This window comes from Ailuropoda melanoleuca, chromosome 12 (genome assembly GCF_002007445.2).
Source record: "Ailuropoda melanoleuca isolate Jingjing chromosome 12, ASM200744v2, whole genome shotgun sequence".
Taxonomy (NCBI): domain Eukaryota; kingdom Metazoa; phylum Chordata; class Mammalia; order Carnivora; family Ursidae; genus Ailuropoda; species Ailuropoda melanoleuca.
The window spans coordinates 37459128-37472776 of record NC_048229.1 but is presented as its reverse complement, the minus strand read 5'-3'; the positions used below and the strand labels follow the sequence as shown (position 1 = coordinate 37472776).

General features: G+C 53.2%; 1 protein-coding gene across 1 annotated transcript in view; it reads left to right on the top strand.

The window, feature by feature from the left end:
* Positions 1–13649, top strand: part of RYR1 (ryanodine receptor 1) — a 108094-nt gene that overhangs the window by 38897 nt on the left and 55548 nt on the right. Inside the window, exons 38-57 of the mRNA XM_034639016.1 lie at positions 1228–1374; positions 3066–3339; positions 4114–4231; positions 4317–4449; positions 4801–4895; positions 6135–6270; positions 6491–6677; positions 6764–6872; positions 7262–7382; positions 7479–7648; positions 9098–9318; positions 9420–9510; positions 10420–10560; positions 10964–11127; positions 11244–11322; positions 11602–11691; positions 12139–12279; positions 12658–12732; positions 12833–12908; positions 13228–13458. Of these exons, the coding sequence (XP_034494907.1) occupies positions 1228–1374; positions 3066–3339; positions 4114–4231; positions 4317–4449; positions 4801–4895; positions 6135–6270; positions 6491–6677; positions 6764–6872; positions 7262–7382; positions 7479–7648; positions 9098–9318; positions 9420–9510; positions 10420–10560; positions 10964–11127; positions 11244–11322; positions 11602–11691; positions 12139–12279; positions 12658–12732; positions 12833–12908; positions 13228–13458 (2799 nt within the window). The remainder of the gene's footprint in view (positions 1–1227; positions 1375–3065; positions 3340–4113; positions 4232–4316; positions 4450–4800; positions 4896–6134; positions 6271–6490; positions 6678–6763; positions 6873–7261; positions 7383–7478; positions 7649–9097; positions 9319–9419; positions 9511–10419; positions 10561–10963; positions 11128–11243; positions 11323–11601; positions 11692–12138; positions 12280–12657; positions 12733–12832; positions 12909–13227; positions 13459–13649) is intronic.

The following is a 13649-nucleotide window of genomic DNA, read 5'->3' as shown; positions in this document are numbered from 1 at the left end:
GAGAGATCAGAGAATCCGTCTCCCAAACTTTCTCTTGAGACCTCTCCCGAAGTTTCCCTAAGATTTCCTGATTTTACATATGTACAGTATTGGTGCAATGTAACTTTTGGTTGAACGGATGAATACATGAATGAATGAACGGACGAACGAACAGACATATTAGTGAACAGATAGAAGATGAGTAAAAGGATATGTTTGTGTGGGTGTTTGAGTGGATTATACATGGATGGATGGCTATAAGCAAGTGAATGATGAGTGTGTAAATTGATGGATAGACGAATGAGTAAAGAAATGGGTGAAGAGATAGCTGGGTGGATGGATGGATAAAGACAAGGATATGGATGGATGAATGGATGGATGGATAATTAAAAATTGGATGGAGAGATGGTTGGGTGTCTGGAGGGATGAATGGATACCCTCTATTTTTTCTGATAATAAGTCAGTTAATAATCTTACTAACATTCTTTTATATGTGACGAATGGTTTTTCTTTGGCTGACTTTCAAGTTTTCCATTTGCTTTGCTTTGAAACAGTTGGGTATGATGTATCTGGTGTGGCGCCCTCTGATTTTATCCTACTTGTAGTTTGTTAAGTTTCTTGGATATGTAGATTAATATTTTGCATCAAATTTGGGATGTTGGGGCTATTATTTCTTTAAGTATTTTCCCTGCCATTTCTCATCTCACTTTCTGGGACTCCCATTATGCATATATTTATATACTTGATGGTGTCCCACATGCTCTGAGGCTCTGTTAGTTTTTCTTCATTCTTTTTAGCTCTTCAGACTGGATAACCTCTATTGTCCTACCTTCAAGTTCACTGATTCTTTCTCCCACCAGCTCAAATATGCTGTTGTATCCCTCTAGTGATTTTAAAATTTCAGTTACTGTATTTTTCAGCCCCAGAATTTCTATATATTTTTTATATGATCTACCTCTGTATTAATATTCTCTATTTGAGGAGTCATTGTCATCATACTTTAATACTTTCAACATGGTTTCCTTTAGTTTTTTGGACCTATTTACAATAGTTAGTTTAAAAGCTGTTTAAAAGGCTTCAAAGAATGAATAAGTGAACAAATATATGAGCATATGGAGAAATAAATGAAAAACCTAAGAATGCACACCTGAATGAGGAATGAATGAACCAATGAGTGAAGAAGTGAATGACTGAGTAGATGAATAAGCACACAGATGAATGACACCCTCTCCCTTTGATCACCTCCAGGAATTCAGCTGGAGGGGGAGGAGGAGGAACCAGAGGAAGAGGCCACCCTGGGCAGCCGCCTGATGAGCCTGTTGGAGAAAGTACGGCTGGTGAAGAAGAAGGAGGAGAAACCTGAGGAGGAGCCACCTGCTGAGGAGAGCAAACCCCGTGAGGACTGGGGCCATCAGGGAGGGGACAGGGATGAGGCGGTGTTTGGGAGCCTCTAGGTCCAAGACAGGCCATGAGGAGTCAGGAAAGGGAAGGGTAGACTAATGAGAGAGGAGGAGTGGGGGGGGGAGCGGTGAGAGAAGAGACATGCTGAAAGTGTGGGTCCAAGTGTGGGAGCTGCACAGTATGTGTGTTGGACCAGCAAGACATACAGCCTGCCAGAGCAGAGAAATACATGCCACCCTGCAATGGTGGCAGCTCCTGTACCACCATGTCTTCCATGTCCTCATGGCTGTTTCTTGTTTTTCTCTTCTTTTTCTGGTGAAATGATTATTATGATGAGGGATTAGAAAAGCAGTTATGATAAATGTTGGGCCAATGGGCCATTATGCAAAATATATTTTAGCTCCATCCAACAAAGACAGAGTCCCTGATGTTGGTACAGGGTTTATTCTACAACATTCGAGAAGCTGTTGTTGGGCCAGCTCTGGGCCAGGCACTATTGGCAGGGCTAGGGAATACTGTAGCGGGATAGAGTCAAAATCTCTACCCTCCAGGAGTTGAGAATATTATAACAGACATATATATACATATACCAGAATGTCAGGTGGCCATGGGTGCTAAGGAGAAAAGTAAAGCTGAGTGATAGGAGAGAGAGGGATAAAGATGGAGGGGTCAGAGTGGGGGAGTGAGGTGTGCAAAGATCTGGAGAAGATGATTGGTACAAAGGGAATAGCCAGTGCAAAGGCCCTGAGGCAGGAATATGCTTGGTGTTGTTTAAAAGCCAGTGTGGCTGGAGCAGAGTGAGCCAGAGGAGAGGGGCAGGAGATGAGGTCAAAGGGACAGGGCCAGATTGTGTAGCACTGGAAGGTCATGAATTGACATCATCATTCAGTGCCAGTGCATGGAGATTTCTCTTAACCCTGAGACACATAAGACATCTATCTTTTCTCCCAGAAATCCTGGGAAAGAGCAGGGTTGGAAGAGAAAGAGATACAGAGAGAGAAATGGACGCTGGATGTAGGAGAGATGAGTCCCAGGGAGATGTCCAGGGAAAAGAAAACAGTTCATTTTGACATCATTTCCAAATGATACCAAAGTCCACAAGTTTTCTGTGTGTCTGTTGTCTCTCTTGACAAAAATTCAGCAGTATTTTTACAGAACAAGTGGAATTATGATTTCAAAAGTGCATTATATATTCCAAAGGTGCTTATAATGTACTCTGGTATTTTGAAGTGATACACTTTCTTTTTCCTCTTGAAACTTTTAGGGGGCCCTTCACCTTAGGGTGAAGAGAACAGGGAGGCTCTTAGGGCAATAAAAAAAAAAAATCTTCCAGGATCTGCCCACTCCTGGCAGGTGGAGGGTAGGGGCGGTTAGTAACCGAGAAGCCCTCTGGAAAGAGGGGCGCTTTCTGCATTGTTCTGGCTCAAGGCCCCAACCTGGCAGTGTTCTTTTTTTTTTTTAAGAGTTTATTGATTTATTTGATAGAAAGAGACAGCGAGAGAGGGAACACAAACAAGGGGAGTGTGAGAGGGAGAAGCAGGCTTCCCACCGAGCAGGGAGCCTGATGCGGGGCTCGATCCCAGGACCCTGGGATCATGACCTGAGCCGAAGGCAGACGCTTAACAGCTGAGCCACGCAGGCACCCCCAACCTGGCAGCGTTCTGACACTTATGTCCCCTTCCCAGAGTCATTGCAAGAGCTGGTGTCCCACACAGTGGTGCGTTGGGCTCAAGAGGACTTCGTGCAGAGCCCCGAGCTTGTACGGGCCATGTTCAGCCTCCTGCACCGGCAGTACGACGGGCTCGGGGAGCTGCTGCGTGCCCTGCCCCGGGCATACACCATCTCACCATCATCCATGGAGGACACCATGAGCCTGCTTGAGTGCCTCGGCCAGATCCGATCACTGCTTATCGTGCAGATGGGTCCCCAGGAGGAAAACCTCATGATCCAGAGCATTGGGTGAGGCCCTTCCCCCTCCCTGGATTTCGCACATCCCCCAGGAAGGAGGAAGGCCCTCCTAACTCCAGCTTGTGCCCCTGGCTCATGTCCCCTGGATGCAATAATGTTTCCTTCCTCCACTTCTGCCCCATCCTTGGGGTGATATACTTCTCCCAGTAGCTAGCCCATCTCCCTGGCTAATGTCCACTCCCCTCCCCTCTCCACCCAGCCCCCGGGGTAACAGCTCTTACTCACCTGTGACTCTTGGCACAAGAGTTACCCTCTTTGAGCTTCAGCGTTCATCTCTAAACTGGGCAGAGCCATGCCTACCCCATAGAGTCATGTGAGGCTTCTGTGGGCTCATGCAACATCATTATGCTATTGATAATGGTAATGGTAGTATTGAGCTCTCACTCAGTGTCGAGTGCCTCATTCATTCACTCAGCAAGCATTCATTGAGCACCTACTCTGTGCCAGGCCCTTTCTAGGCACTTGGGGAATACAACATGCAACGTGGTAAGAATCTCCGCCTTGGGGAGCCCACCTTGGATCCATGCCTCAGTTTCCTTTTCTGTAAAATAGGGATAATTACAGTTCCTGCCTTCCAGAGTGGACATAAAGATTGAATGAGTTCAGATCTGTAAAGGGGGATGGTGCCAGGCATGAAGGAAGAGCTCAGTAAATGTTGACTGTTATCCCAATAGTGGTGACAGCTCTCCCAAGGGTCCAGTGGCTCTCCTTGGACTTGGGCCCCACCTGGCCCCTGGAGACCCCATGTACTCTACCTGTTCACAGGAACATCATGAACAACAAAGTCTTCTACCAACACCCGAACTTGATGCGAGCACTGGGCATGCATGAGACAGTCATGGAGGTCATGGTGAATGTCCTCGGGGGTGGTGGTGAATCCAAGGTAAGGGGCCTGTGGGGGACGAGGAGCACAGGGCAGGGGGGTCCAGGGGGCAGGCACTGACCACTGGCCCACTCTGCCTGCCCAGGAGATCCGCTTCCCCAAGATGGTGACAAGCTGCTGCCGTTTCCTCTGCTACTTCTGTCGCATCAGCCGGCAGAACCAACGCTCCATGTTCGACCACCTGAGCTACCTGCTGGAGAACAGTGGCATCGGCCTGGGTGAGAGCCCCCGAGCCTGGGCTGGGGGCGCTGTCCCCCACGGCCCACTCTTGGTGGTCCATCCACACATCCATCTCTGCTGGCTCACTCTCAACCCACCCCAGCTTTAGCCCTGTGATTAGCAGTGCTGGGGATACCCAGACAGCTCTGGCCCTGGCCCTCACAGGGCTCACGCTACAGCATGGAAGACAGACAGTGACAGCCCAGAGTGGTCAGGCCAGAGGAGGCATCTGACCTAGGCTGTAAAAGGGGTGGTCACGGAGAGCTTCCGAGAGGAGGTGAGATAAGCAGCAGTGAGACTGTCAGCTACGTACCTCTGAAGAGCATTCTCCCTACCTCTCGCCCTCACAGGCATGCAGGGCTCCACGCCTCTGGATGTGGCAGCTGCTTCCGTCATTGACAACAACGAGCTGGCCCTGGCATTGCAAGAGCAGGACCTGGAGAAGGTGTGGAAGGAGGAGGCCTGGCCCCTATGTGGCCCTTTGGGGCATCTGCTGATTTGGGTCCCACTCTATGTGATGGTCCAGCATTGAACCAGAAGGACAATCATTTGCAGGGGAAGAGCAGGGCCCAGTCCCTCATTCATAGGGCTGAGTGCAAATCCATACTTCACCCTCCCGCAGCTGCACGACTTTGGCACATTTCTTGGCCCTCTGTGCCCCCTGCTTCTGTGCATGGCAATGAAGGGCATGGGCTCTGGAGTTCAGCAACTTAGGCTAACTCCCCTTGCTCTCTTGCTGTGTGGACTTGGACAAGTGACTTAAATTCTGAGGGCCTCTGTCTCCTCATCTGTAGAATGAATATAATAATAGAACAGGGTTATCCTCAGGATAAAATGAGTTAACCCATGAAAGCATTTATAAAACAGTAAGCACTCAGTAAGAATTAATCCATTATAGTACTACTCATTTAACAACTATTTCCCAAGGACCTACTACGTGCCAGGACCTGGCAGTAGGGGTATGACAGGGATTGAGACAAGTAAAAATTCTTGTCCTCACGAAGCTGGCATTCTAGTTGGGAAGATGGATAACAAACAAGACGGATAAGTAAAATACATTGTGTATTAGCTAGTGATGAGCATTAAGGATGAAAGAAGTGAGTGGGGGAGAGAAGCATCAAGTGTCAGGAGGGTGTCCAAGTTTAGACGAGTGTGATCAGAGGACGCCTCACTGAGAAGGTGACATTCAAGTAAAGCTCTGAAGGATGAGAGGGGCCATATGGACATCAGGGGGAAGAGCATTCTGGGCAGTGCAAAGGCCCTGAGACAGAAGTGAACCTCATGAGTTTGAGGAGCAGCAGAATGGTCGGAGCAGAGGGAGTAAGGGGTTAGTGGTGGGAAGTGAGGGCAGGGAAGCGACAGGGAAGATTGTGCAGAGGGTTTTAGTGGGCCACCGAGAGGGCTCTGGGTCTTAGCCTAAGTGAGATGGCCCACAGGAGGGCTCCAAACAAGGAAGGGACACTTCTGTGTGCGGGGGGGATAGACCGGGGGGCAGCAGGGAGTCCAGGAAGAGGGCCGCTTGGATGGTCCAGGTGGGAGATGAGGGGTAGAGGATGGTGATTGTTTGCTGAGAGATCCAGAAATGAATCGGGTTGCAGAGCTCCAAGGATGGGCAGGTATGTGTGAGCCTTGGGGAGGAAACGGCGTGGGTCTGGCCTCTGGCTGAGCCCCCCTCCACCCCCAGGTGGTGTCCTACCTGGCGGGTTGTGGCCTTCAGAGCTGCCCCATGCTCCTGGCCAAAGGGTACCCAGACATCGGCTGGAACCCGTGTGGTGGTGAGCGCTACCTGGACTTTCTACGCTTCGCTGTCTTCGTCAACGGTGAGTCAGAAGTTGGCGGTGGCAGGGCAGGGGGCTGGGGGCCACTTCCGGAGCTGTGGGTCTAGCCTGGGCAGGGATTCCTCTGGGTGGGCGGGGCTGGCAGGATGCAGAGGCCAATGGGGGCCTGGGGTTAACCCTGGAGGTGCTGGGTCCTGGGCTGCCAGGGCGGGGTCCCTGGGCAGTGGCTCATGAGGCCTCCTGACCCCGGCGGAGCCGCCAGGTGAGAGCGTGGAGGAGAACGCCAACGTGGTGGTGCGGCTGCTCATCCGCAAGCCCGAGTGCTTCGGGCCTGCCCTGCGGGGTGAGGGCGGCTCGGGGCTGCTGGCCGCCATCGAAGAAGCCCTTCGCATCTCCGAGGACCCGGCGCGCGATGGCCCAGGCGTCCGCAGGGACCGGCGGCGTGAGCAGTGAGTCTCCCACCTCCTCAGCAGAACGGGCCCACCTTCCCGGTACCCCTTGCCGCCTCCCCGACACCGCCCACCTTCCCCTGCAGCTTCGGCGAAGAGCCCCCGGAGGAGAACCGGGTGCACCTGGGACACGCCATCATGTCCTTCTACGCTGCCTTGATTGACCTGCTAGGACGCTGTGCACCAGAGATGCACGTGAGACCTAGACCTCCAGGGACAAGGAGGGGCACGTAGGGCCAATCTTGAACCCTTTCAGTCAGTGTTTGGACAACATAGACTGAGCTCTCACTCTATGGCTGGTCTTAGGCAAAGCAGTCCTGGGGACGGACACACCAGTGACCAATATATCCCCAGGCCCGGCTCTCATGGAGCTCCCAGACCAGCGGGGGAGACCAAGCAATGAGGGCCAGGGGTGGTCAGGGCGGCAGTAGAGAAACACTGGCAGAGGAGTCAGGGCTTGGAATTCTAGAGCTTGCCCCGCAAGGAGTCCTGCTCTACCTGTCAGTGGGTCAGGAAGGGATGGTTGGAGTAATGAGCAAATGGGACACAGGGTGCTGGATGATGCGGCCGCTTCCCTCTTCCAGCTAATCCAAGCCGGCAAGGGAGAGGCCCTGCGGATCCGTGCCATCCTGCGCTCCCTCGTGCCCCTGGAAGACCTTGTGGGCATCATCAGCCTCCCTCTGCAGATCCCCACCCTGGGCAAAGGTGCGGAGGGGGCAGGACTCAGCAAGGGAGGGCTGCAGGGGAGGGAGTGGGTGGGTCCGAAGGGCATCCCTGACCCCCTGCCCTACTGGCCCACAGATGGGGCTCTGGTACAGCCAAAGATGTCGGCATCCTTCGTGCCAGACCACAAGGCATCCATGGTGCTCTTCCTGGACCGAGTGTACGGCATTGAGAACCAGGACTTCTTGCTGCATGTGCTGGACGTGGGGTTCCTGCCTGACATGCGGGCAGCCGCTTCGCTGGACACGGTGAGCAGCCCCGCCCGGCTAGCCACCCTCCCTGCCTCCAGAGAGGACACCAGATGGGGCACGGCCATAGCAGCCATGCTTCTGTTTGTTCTGGGCTTGTGTACATATACTAATCCTCCCTCCCCACCCCCACCTCGTCAAGATGGAAAACAAAACTAAGATAAACTCTGAGTTCTGGGCGAGGGTGGGTGGAACTCTCCAACATCTCATCTTTCTTATTTAAGAAATAATCATTCTCGATGGTGGCTCAGCACCAAGGAGACAGACCTGAGCACAACAGTCACAATAGTTATATAGATATATGATAGTTACACAGGTTATAGGAGGGGACACAGCACAGTAAGATGAGGACAGAACTGACCGCTGGTGTGGCCACATGGAGGTCACTGGTGAGCTTGCTGAGCACTTGCAGTGAGGCGGTGGGGGAAGAGCCTTACTGGAGGGGGTTTACAAGGGTCTGGTAGGTGAGGTATTGGGACAGCAGGTGTCAACATTTCTTTACATGTTGGTGACAGAGGACGCAGAGGAATGATGATATGCTGGACAGGTGACCTTGGCTGCAAGAAGATTCTTAAGATGGGAGAAATAACTGTCGGCTACTAACTGGGAAAGGGAATACTGCAACTTGATTCTGAATCTACCAGTGTATCAGAAATACCGAGGGCAGGGGCACCTGGCTGGCTCTGTTGGTGGAGCATGTGACTTTTGACCTTGGTGTTGTGAGTTTGAGCCCTGTGCTGGGTGTAGAGATTATGTAAAAATCAAAAAACCTTAAAAAAAAGAAAAAAGAAAAAAAAAAGACTGAGGGCAGAGGCACAAGTTAAAGGACACCAGCAGGTTGCGACCAGCCAAACCCAAGATGTAGGAAACTCCACTGGATAAATGATGCAGTTTTTCCAGCAAAGCAATAGCATTAAAAAGAATAGGAAAGGAGACAATTACAGATGAAAAGACCTAAGGCCCAGCAGTCAGATAACATACAGTATGGGGAGGCTTCCGGGTGCCCCGATCCAAACAATACCACATAAATGTAAAGCAATTTTTGAGACAATTGGAGAGCGCTGATCATGAATTTTGCACGCTTGTTAATTCTGTTGGGTGTGAAAGTGGCCGCCTGGGATGTTAAACAGAAACACCGGCCTGAATGGAGATACATATTTAAATATCTATGGGTAAAACGGTCTGTGGTTGGGGCTGTATAAAAATATTACAGGAAAAAAAGGTGCGGTAGGAGAGGAAATAAGCGCTCAGTACGATATCTGCAGACCAGTCTACTCTGGATAAGGAGGGTTCATTCATTGGTTCTTGGACTTCTGTATGTTTGAAATTTTGCGAAGTAATATTAGAGACAGTGGGGGGCAGTGTTGCTGGGGGTGTGGGGGGAAGATCCGAAGCCAGGGTCACCTCAGGAGCAGGAGGCTGGCCTGATGCCCCCACTCTGCGCCCCAGGCCACTTTCAGCACCACGGAGATGGCGCTGGCCCTGAACCGCTACCTGTGCCTGGCGGTGCTGCCGCTCATCACCAAGTGTGCCCCGCTCTTCGCGGGGACCGAGCACCGCGCCATCATGGTGGACTCCATGCTGCACACGGTGTACCGCCTGTCCCGTGGCCGCTCGCTCACCAAGGCGCAGCGCGACGTCATCGAGGACTGTCTCATGGCGCTCTGCAGGTGGGGAGAGGCTGGGGGCGCGGGTGGGGCGGCGGGGGTGGGGGGATGCGGCCGGCGGGGGGTCGAGACCCTGCCGCCCCCTTTGGTGCGTGTTTCCGCAGGTACATCCGCCCGTCCATGCTGCAGCACCTGCTGCGGCGCCTGGTGTTCGACGTGCCCATCCTGAACGAGTTCGCCAAGATGCCGCTCAAGGTGAGCGCGGGCCCTCTTCAGCGTGCGCCGCCCTTGGGCCTCCGGGCTCGTGTGTCCCGCACCGCCCAGCGCACTTAACCTGCCAAATGTTGAGGGCAGCGTCCCCACGGAAACCTCTCTGGCGTTCTCACTGGCATACTAGGATTTCCAGGACAGTCCCTCCGCGTCATTGGTGCCGCTAGCGCTCCCTCATTAGCGCTTGATTCGCCCAACAGCGAGCCAGGCCACACCTAAATTAGCGCATATTTGCATGGAGTACACTGCTTTTCCTAATTAGCATGCTTATTCGTGTGCCCAGACCACCAGCCTTATTCTTTTCAAATGAGTGCATTGATTTGAATAAATAGCACCCCCGCTATTCTGAATATTTGCACAGTCTCTCCTATAATTTTTTTTTGGCTGCTCGTTTGCATAAGGAGATACCTCCAACTCCGATATCTTGACTGTTTTACATAATACATCTAAACCAGCCCGTTTCAAATTTGCATAGTGAATATGGAGGCCCTCTTCCCAATTACCATATATTTGCATGGGGTTCTGCCTGTATTTGTTTGCCATGGTCATTCATGGAAGTGCAGATCACTCTGTCCATATGTCCGCTTGCACTTCTCACACAACCCTACCTCTGGATTAATATTAGCGTGCTTGTTTGTGTAAAGCAACACCAGACAAATCCAGCTCTGGTTGAGTGCCCATCCTGACTCTAAATCAGAATGCTAAATTTGCATAGTAAATGGTCCCAGACCACTCTCCAATAAGCATACCATTTTCCCTCATTAGCATCATTTGCATAATCCATATTGCCTTAGTAATTTAAAGACCCTGGCACCCTTGGCCTCCTTGGCCTTTCTTTTGCCTGCCACCTACTATGTGCCTCTCATTTGTGTCCCCCCTCTTGCTCCCACCCAGCTCCTCACCAACCACTATGAGCGCTGCTGGAAGTACTACTGCCTCCCCACGGGCTGGGCTAACTTCGGGATCACCTCCGAGGAAGAGCTGCACCTCACTCGCAAACTCTTCTGGGGCATCTTTGACTCGCTGGCCCATAAGGTCTGGACACATGGTGGAGGACAGACTGAAAGGAGCCTGTTTGGAGGATTTGGGGCCCAAAGTTGGAGGATCCAGAATGAAATTCCCAAACTTGGGGTTCAGAGAGGGAGCCAGTTGGGCAGGTTTGGACCCAGAAGAATCTATGAGTTGGGTCTCTGGTTTGGTTGTAATGGAAGGGGGGAATGGGCCTCTATTTTGGGGGGTTAGAGAGGGGTGATATAGGGGTAGTTTTGAGGTTCCTTGTGGGCTGAGGTTTGGGTTTCAGGGAGAGAGGCCATAATTGAGGTCTGTGGGCCCAGGGAGGAGGGTGGATTGTTGGAGGGGTGAGTTGAGGTCCTAGGGCTCCAAGATTTGAAGGCGCTGCCAGGCCTGCAGTGACCTCCCCCACCCCTGGCATCCCCAGAAGTATGATGCAGAGCTGTACCGCATGGCTATGCCTTGTCTGTGCGCCATCGCAGGGGCCCTGCCCCCCGACTACGTGGACGCCTCATACTCATCCAAGACCGAGAAAAAGGCCACGGTGGACGCTGAAGGCAACTTTGATCCTCGGCCTGTGGAGACCCTCAAGTGAGGCCTGGGGGCAGGAGTCGGGTGGGGATTGGGGCCTGGGAGAAGGAGAAGAAGATTTCGGACATGGAAGGAGGGGCCAGCCCCAACATCTGCCCATCCTATCCCCCCAATAGTGTGATCATCCCAGAGAAGCTGGACTCCTTCATTAATAAGTTTGCAGAGTACACGCATGAGAAGTGGGCCTTCGACAAGGTTGGTGCCAGGGTCCTCACCTCCCCTCCCCTCCCCAGCAAACCCCATTTCTGCCGGCCTTTCTCAAGACCCCAGCTTCCCCCAGACCCAGGTCCTCCCTGAGGCCCCAGGTTTTCCTGAGACCCCTAACTCTTCCTGAGACCCAAAACCTCCCCAGGAGCCTTCAGCCCCTCCAGGAACTCCCCCAGGAGTCCCCCAGGCTCCTGTCCACCCCTCCTCCTGCCCCCACCCTCAGCTCCATAGTGGCACTGCCCCTCCCTCTCCCCTCTCCACCTCCAGACCCAGAACAACTGGTCCTATGGGGAGAACATAGATGAGGAACTGAAGACCCATCCCATGCTGAGGCCCTATAAGACCTTTTCAGAGAAGGTGAGCAAGTCTTGGGGCCCAGTGCTAGGGGTCCCAAATGTAAACCTCCAAATTGGGTCATTCAGGGAGAAGGGAGGCTGCTTTAGGCTCGGATCTAGCTGGGACTGCTGGTTAGGGCTCCTCATCTATGGACTTTGCCTCCCCTAGACCCCAGACTTCTAGTGTTCCTTCTCTTAGAAAGAGTCAGAGAGACGGGGTTTGATTCCTTGGCCATACAACTTTACTTCTTTGAGTCTCATGTGTAAAATGGGATGAGACTTTGGGAGGCTCTGTTACAAAGCAGGTATGAGACCTGGGTTCGAATCCAAGCTGGACCACTTCCTCCTAGCCACTCGGTGGAGGCTTTCCTCTTCTTAGGACACTGGAGGCCAGACAGTAAGTCTCCTAACTCTACCTCCCTCCCTCCCATCCCATCCTACCAACTCCCTGCCTTTCTGTCCACCCCAGGACAAAGAGATTTACCGCTGGCCCATCAAGGAGTCCTTGAAGGCCATGATTGCCTGGGAATGGACGATAGAGAAGGCCAGGGAGGGCGAGGAGGAGAAGACAGAGAAGAAGAAAACACGGAAGATATCCCAAAGTGCCCAGGTGGAGGCGGGGCTGGGGCTGGGGCCAGGGCGGGGTCATGAGGGTGGTGAGCGGCTAGAACAAGGGGCGGGGCCATGGGAGGGCGGGGCCAGGCAGGAGGTGGTTTGAGAGAGAAGGGCCAAGTGAGGGAGGTGGGGTCAGCGGAATCGGGGAGGCCAGGAGCGGGTTGCTGGACAGGGTGAGAGACCTGGAAAGGGAGTGGGCCTGGGTATGAAGAACCACAAAGGGCAGAGGAGAGGAGGGCGTGGCTTAGAGACAAGGCCTTAAGGAAAGGGCACAGAGCAGGGGTCTAGGGCCAGGTGGAGGGGGTAAACTTTGTTGGGGCCTGGGCTTCCTGCTAGCCCATCAAGCCCTCCCATCTCTGCCTCGTCCTCCCAGACTTATGATCCGCGAGAAGGCTACAACCCCCAGCCCCCCGACCTCAGCGGAGTTACCCTGTCCCGGGAGCTGCAGGTGAGACCCCTGATCCTTAATCTGGGAGCATGGAGGTGTTTGTTGGGGTTGGGGAGGACATCCTCTGAGTCTGGGCCCTGACTCTTTCATCCACTCCCAGGCCATGGCAGAACAACTGGCGGAAAATTACCACAACACGTGGGGGCGGAAGAAGAAGCAGGAGCTGGAGGCCAAAGGTGAGGGCACCCATCCCATCCCTGCACAGACCCTTCTTCATCAAAGTTCCCTAGTCATGGGCTCCAGAGTCATAAGGGTCTGGATTAGAGTTGTGTGACTTTGAACAACTGCTTTCACCCGGCGCCCCCCCCATATTAACAGCAGCCACTGCCATAGGGCTGCGGTGAGGATATGCATATCATCTGAAAACCATGTTTTGGTTATTCCTACCTCTGTTTTTATTGCTATAATTATGCATGCCCTCAGCTGCAAGAACCACCTCAGTGAGGGTAGCCTAGGTCTCCCCAGTCCTCTGATTTCTGGTCTTTCCTGCTCCAGGTGGTGGGACCCACCCCCTGCTGGTCCCCTACGACACACTCACAGCCAAGGAGAAAGCCCGAGATCGAGAGAAGGCCCAAGAGCTGCTGAAGTTCTTGCAGATGAACGGCTATGCTGTCACCAGGCACGTGGCCTGCCAGCCTGGTCAGGGAGGGGTGGGGAATGTGGGAGGAACTAGCAAGGCAGAAACTGGGAAGAGCTGGGCTGGGGTAACACGGCAGGGCCAGAGAAGCGAGGAGGCTAAGTAAGAGGGGTGGGGCCTGGATAGCAGGGGCCAGAGAAAGAAGGTGGCTGCAGGGGTGGGGCCTGGTGGGTGAGGGAGGTGAGGGAGGTGCCAGGGAGGAGAGGTAGCCCAGAGGGGTGGGGCCTGAGGGGGCGAGGGGGCGAGGCCAGAGAGGGGGTTAAAAGGGCGGGGCCTGGGG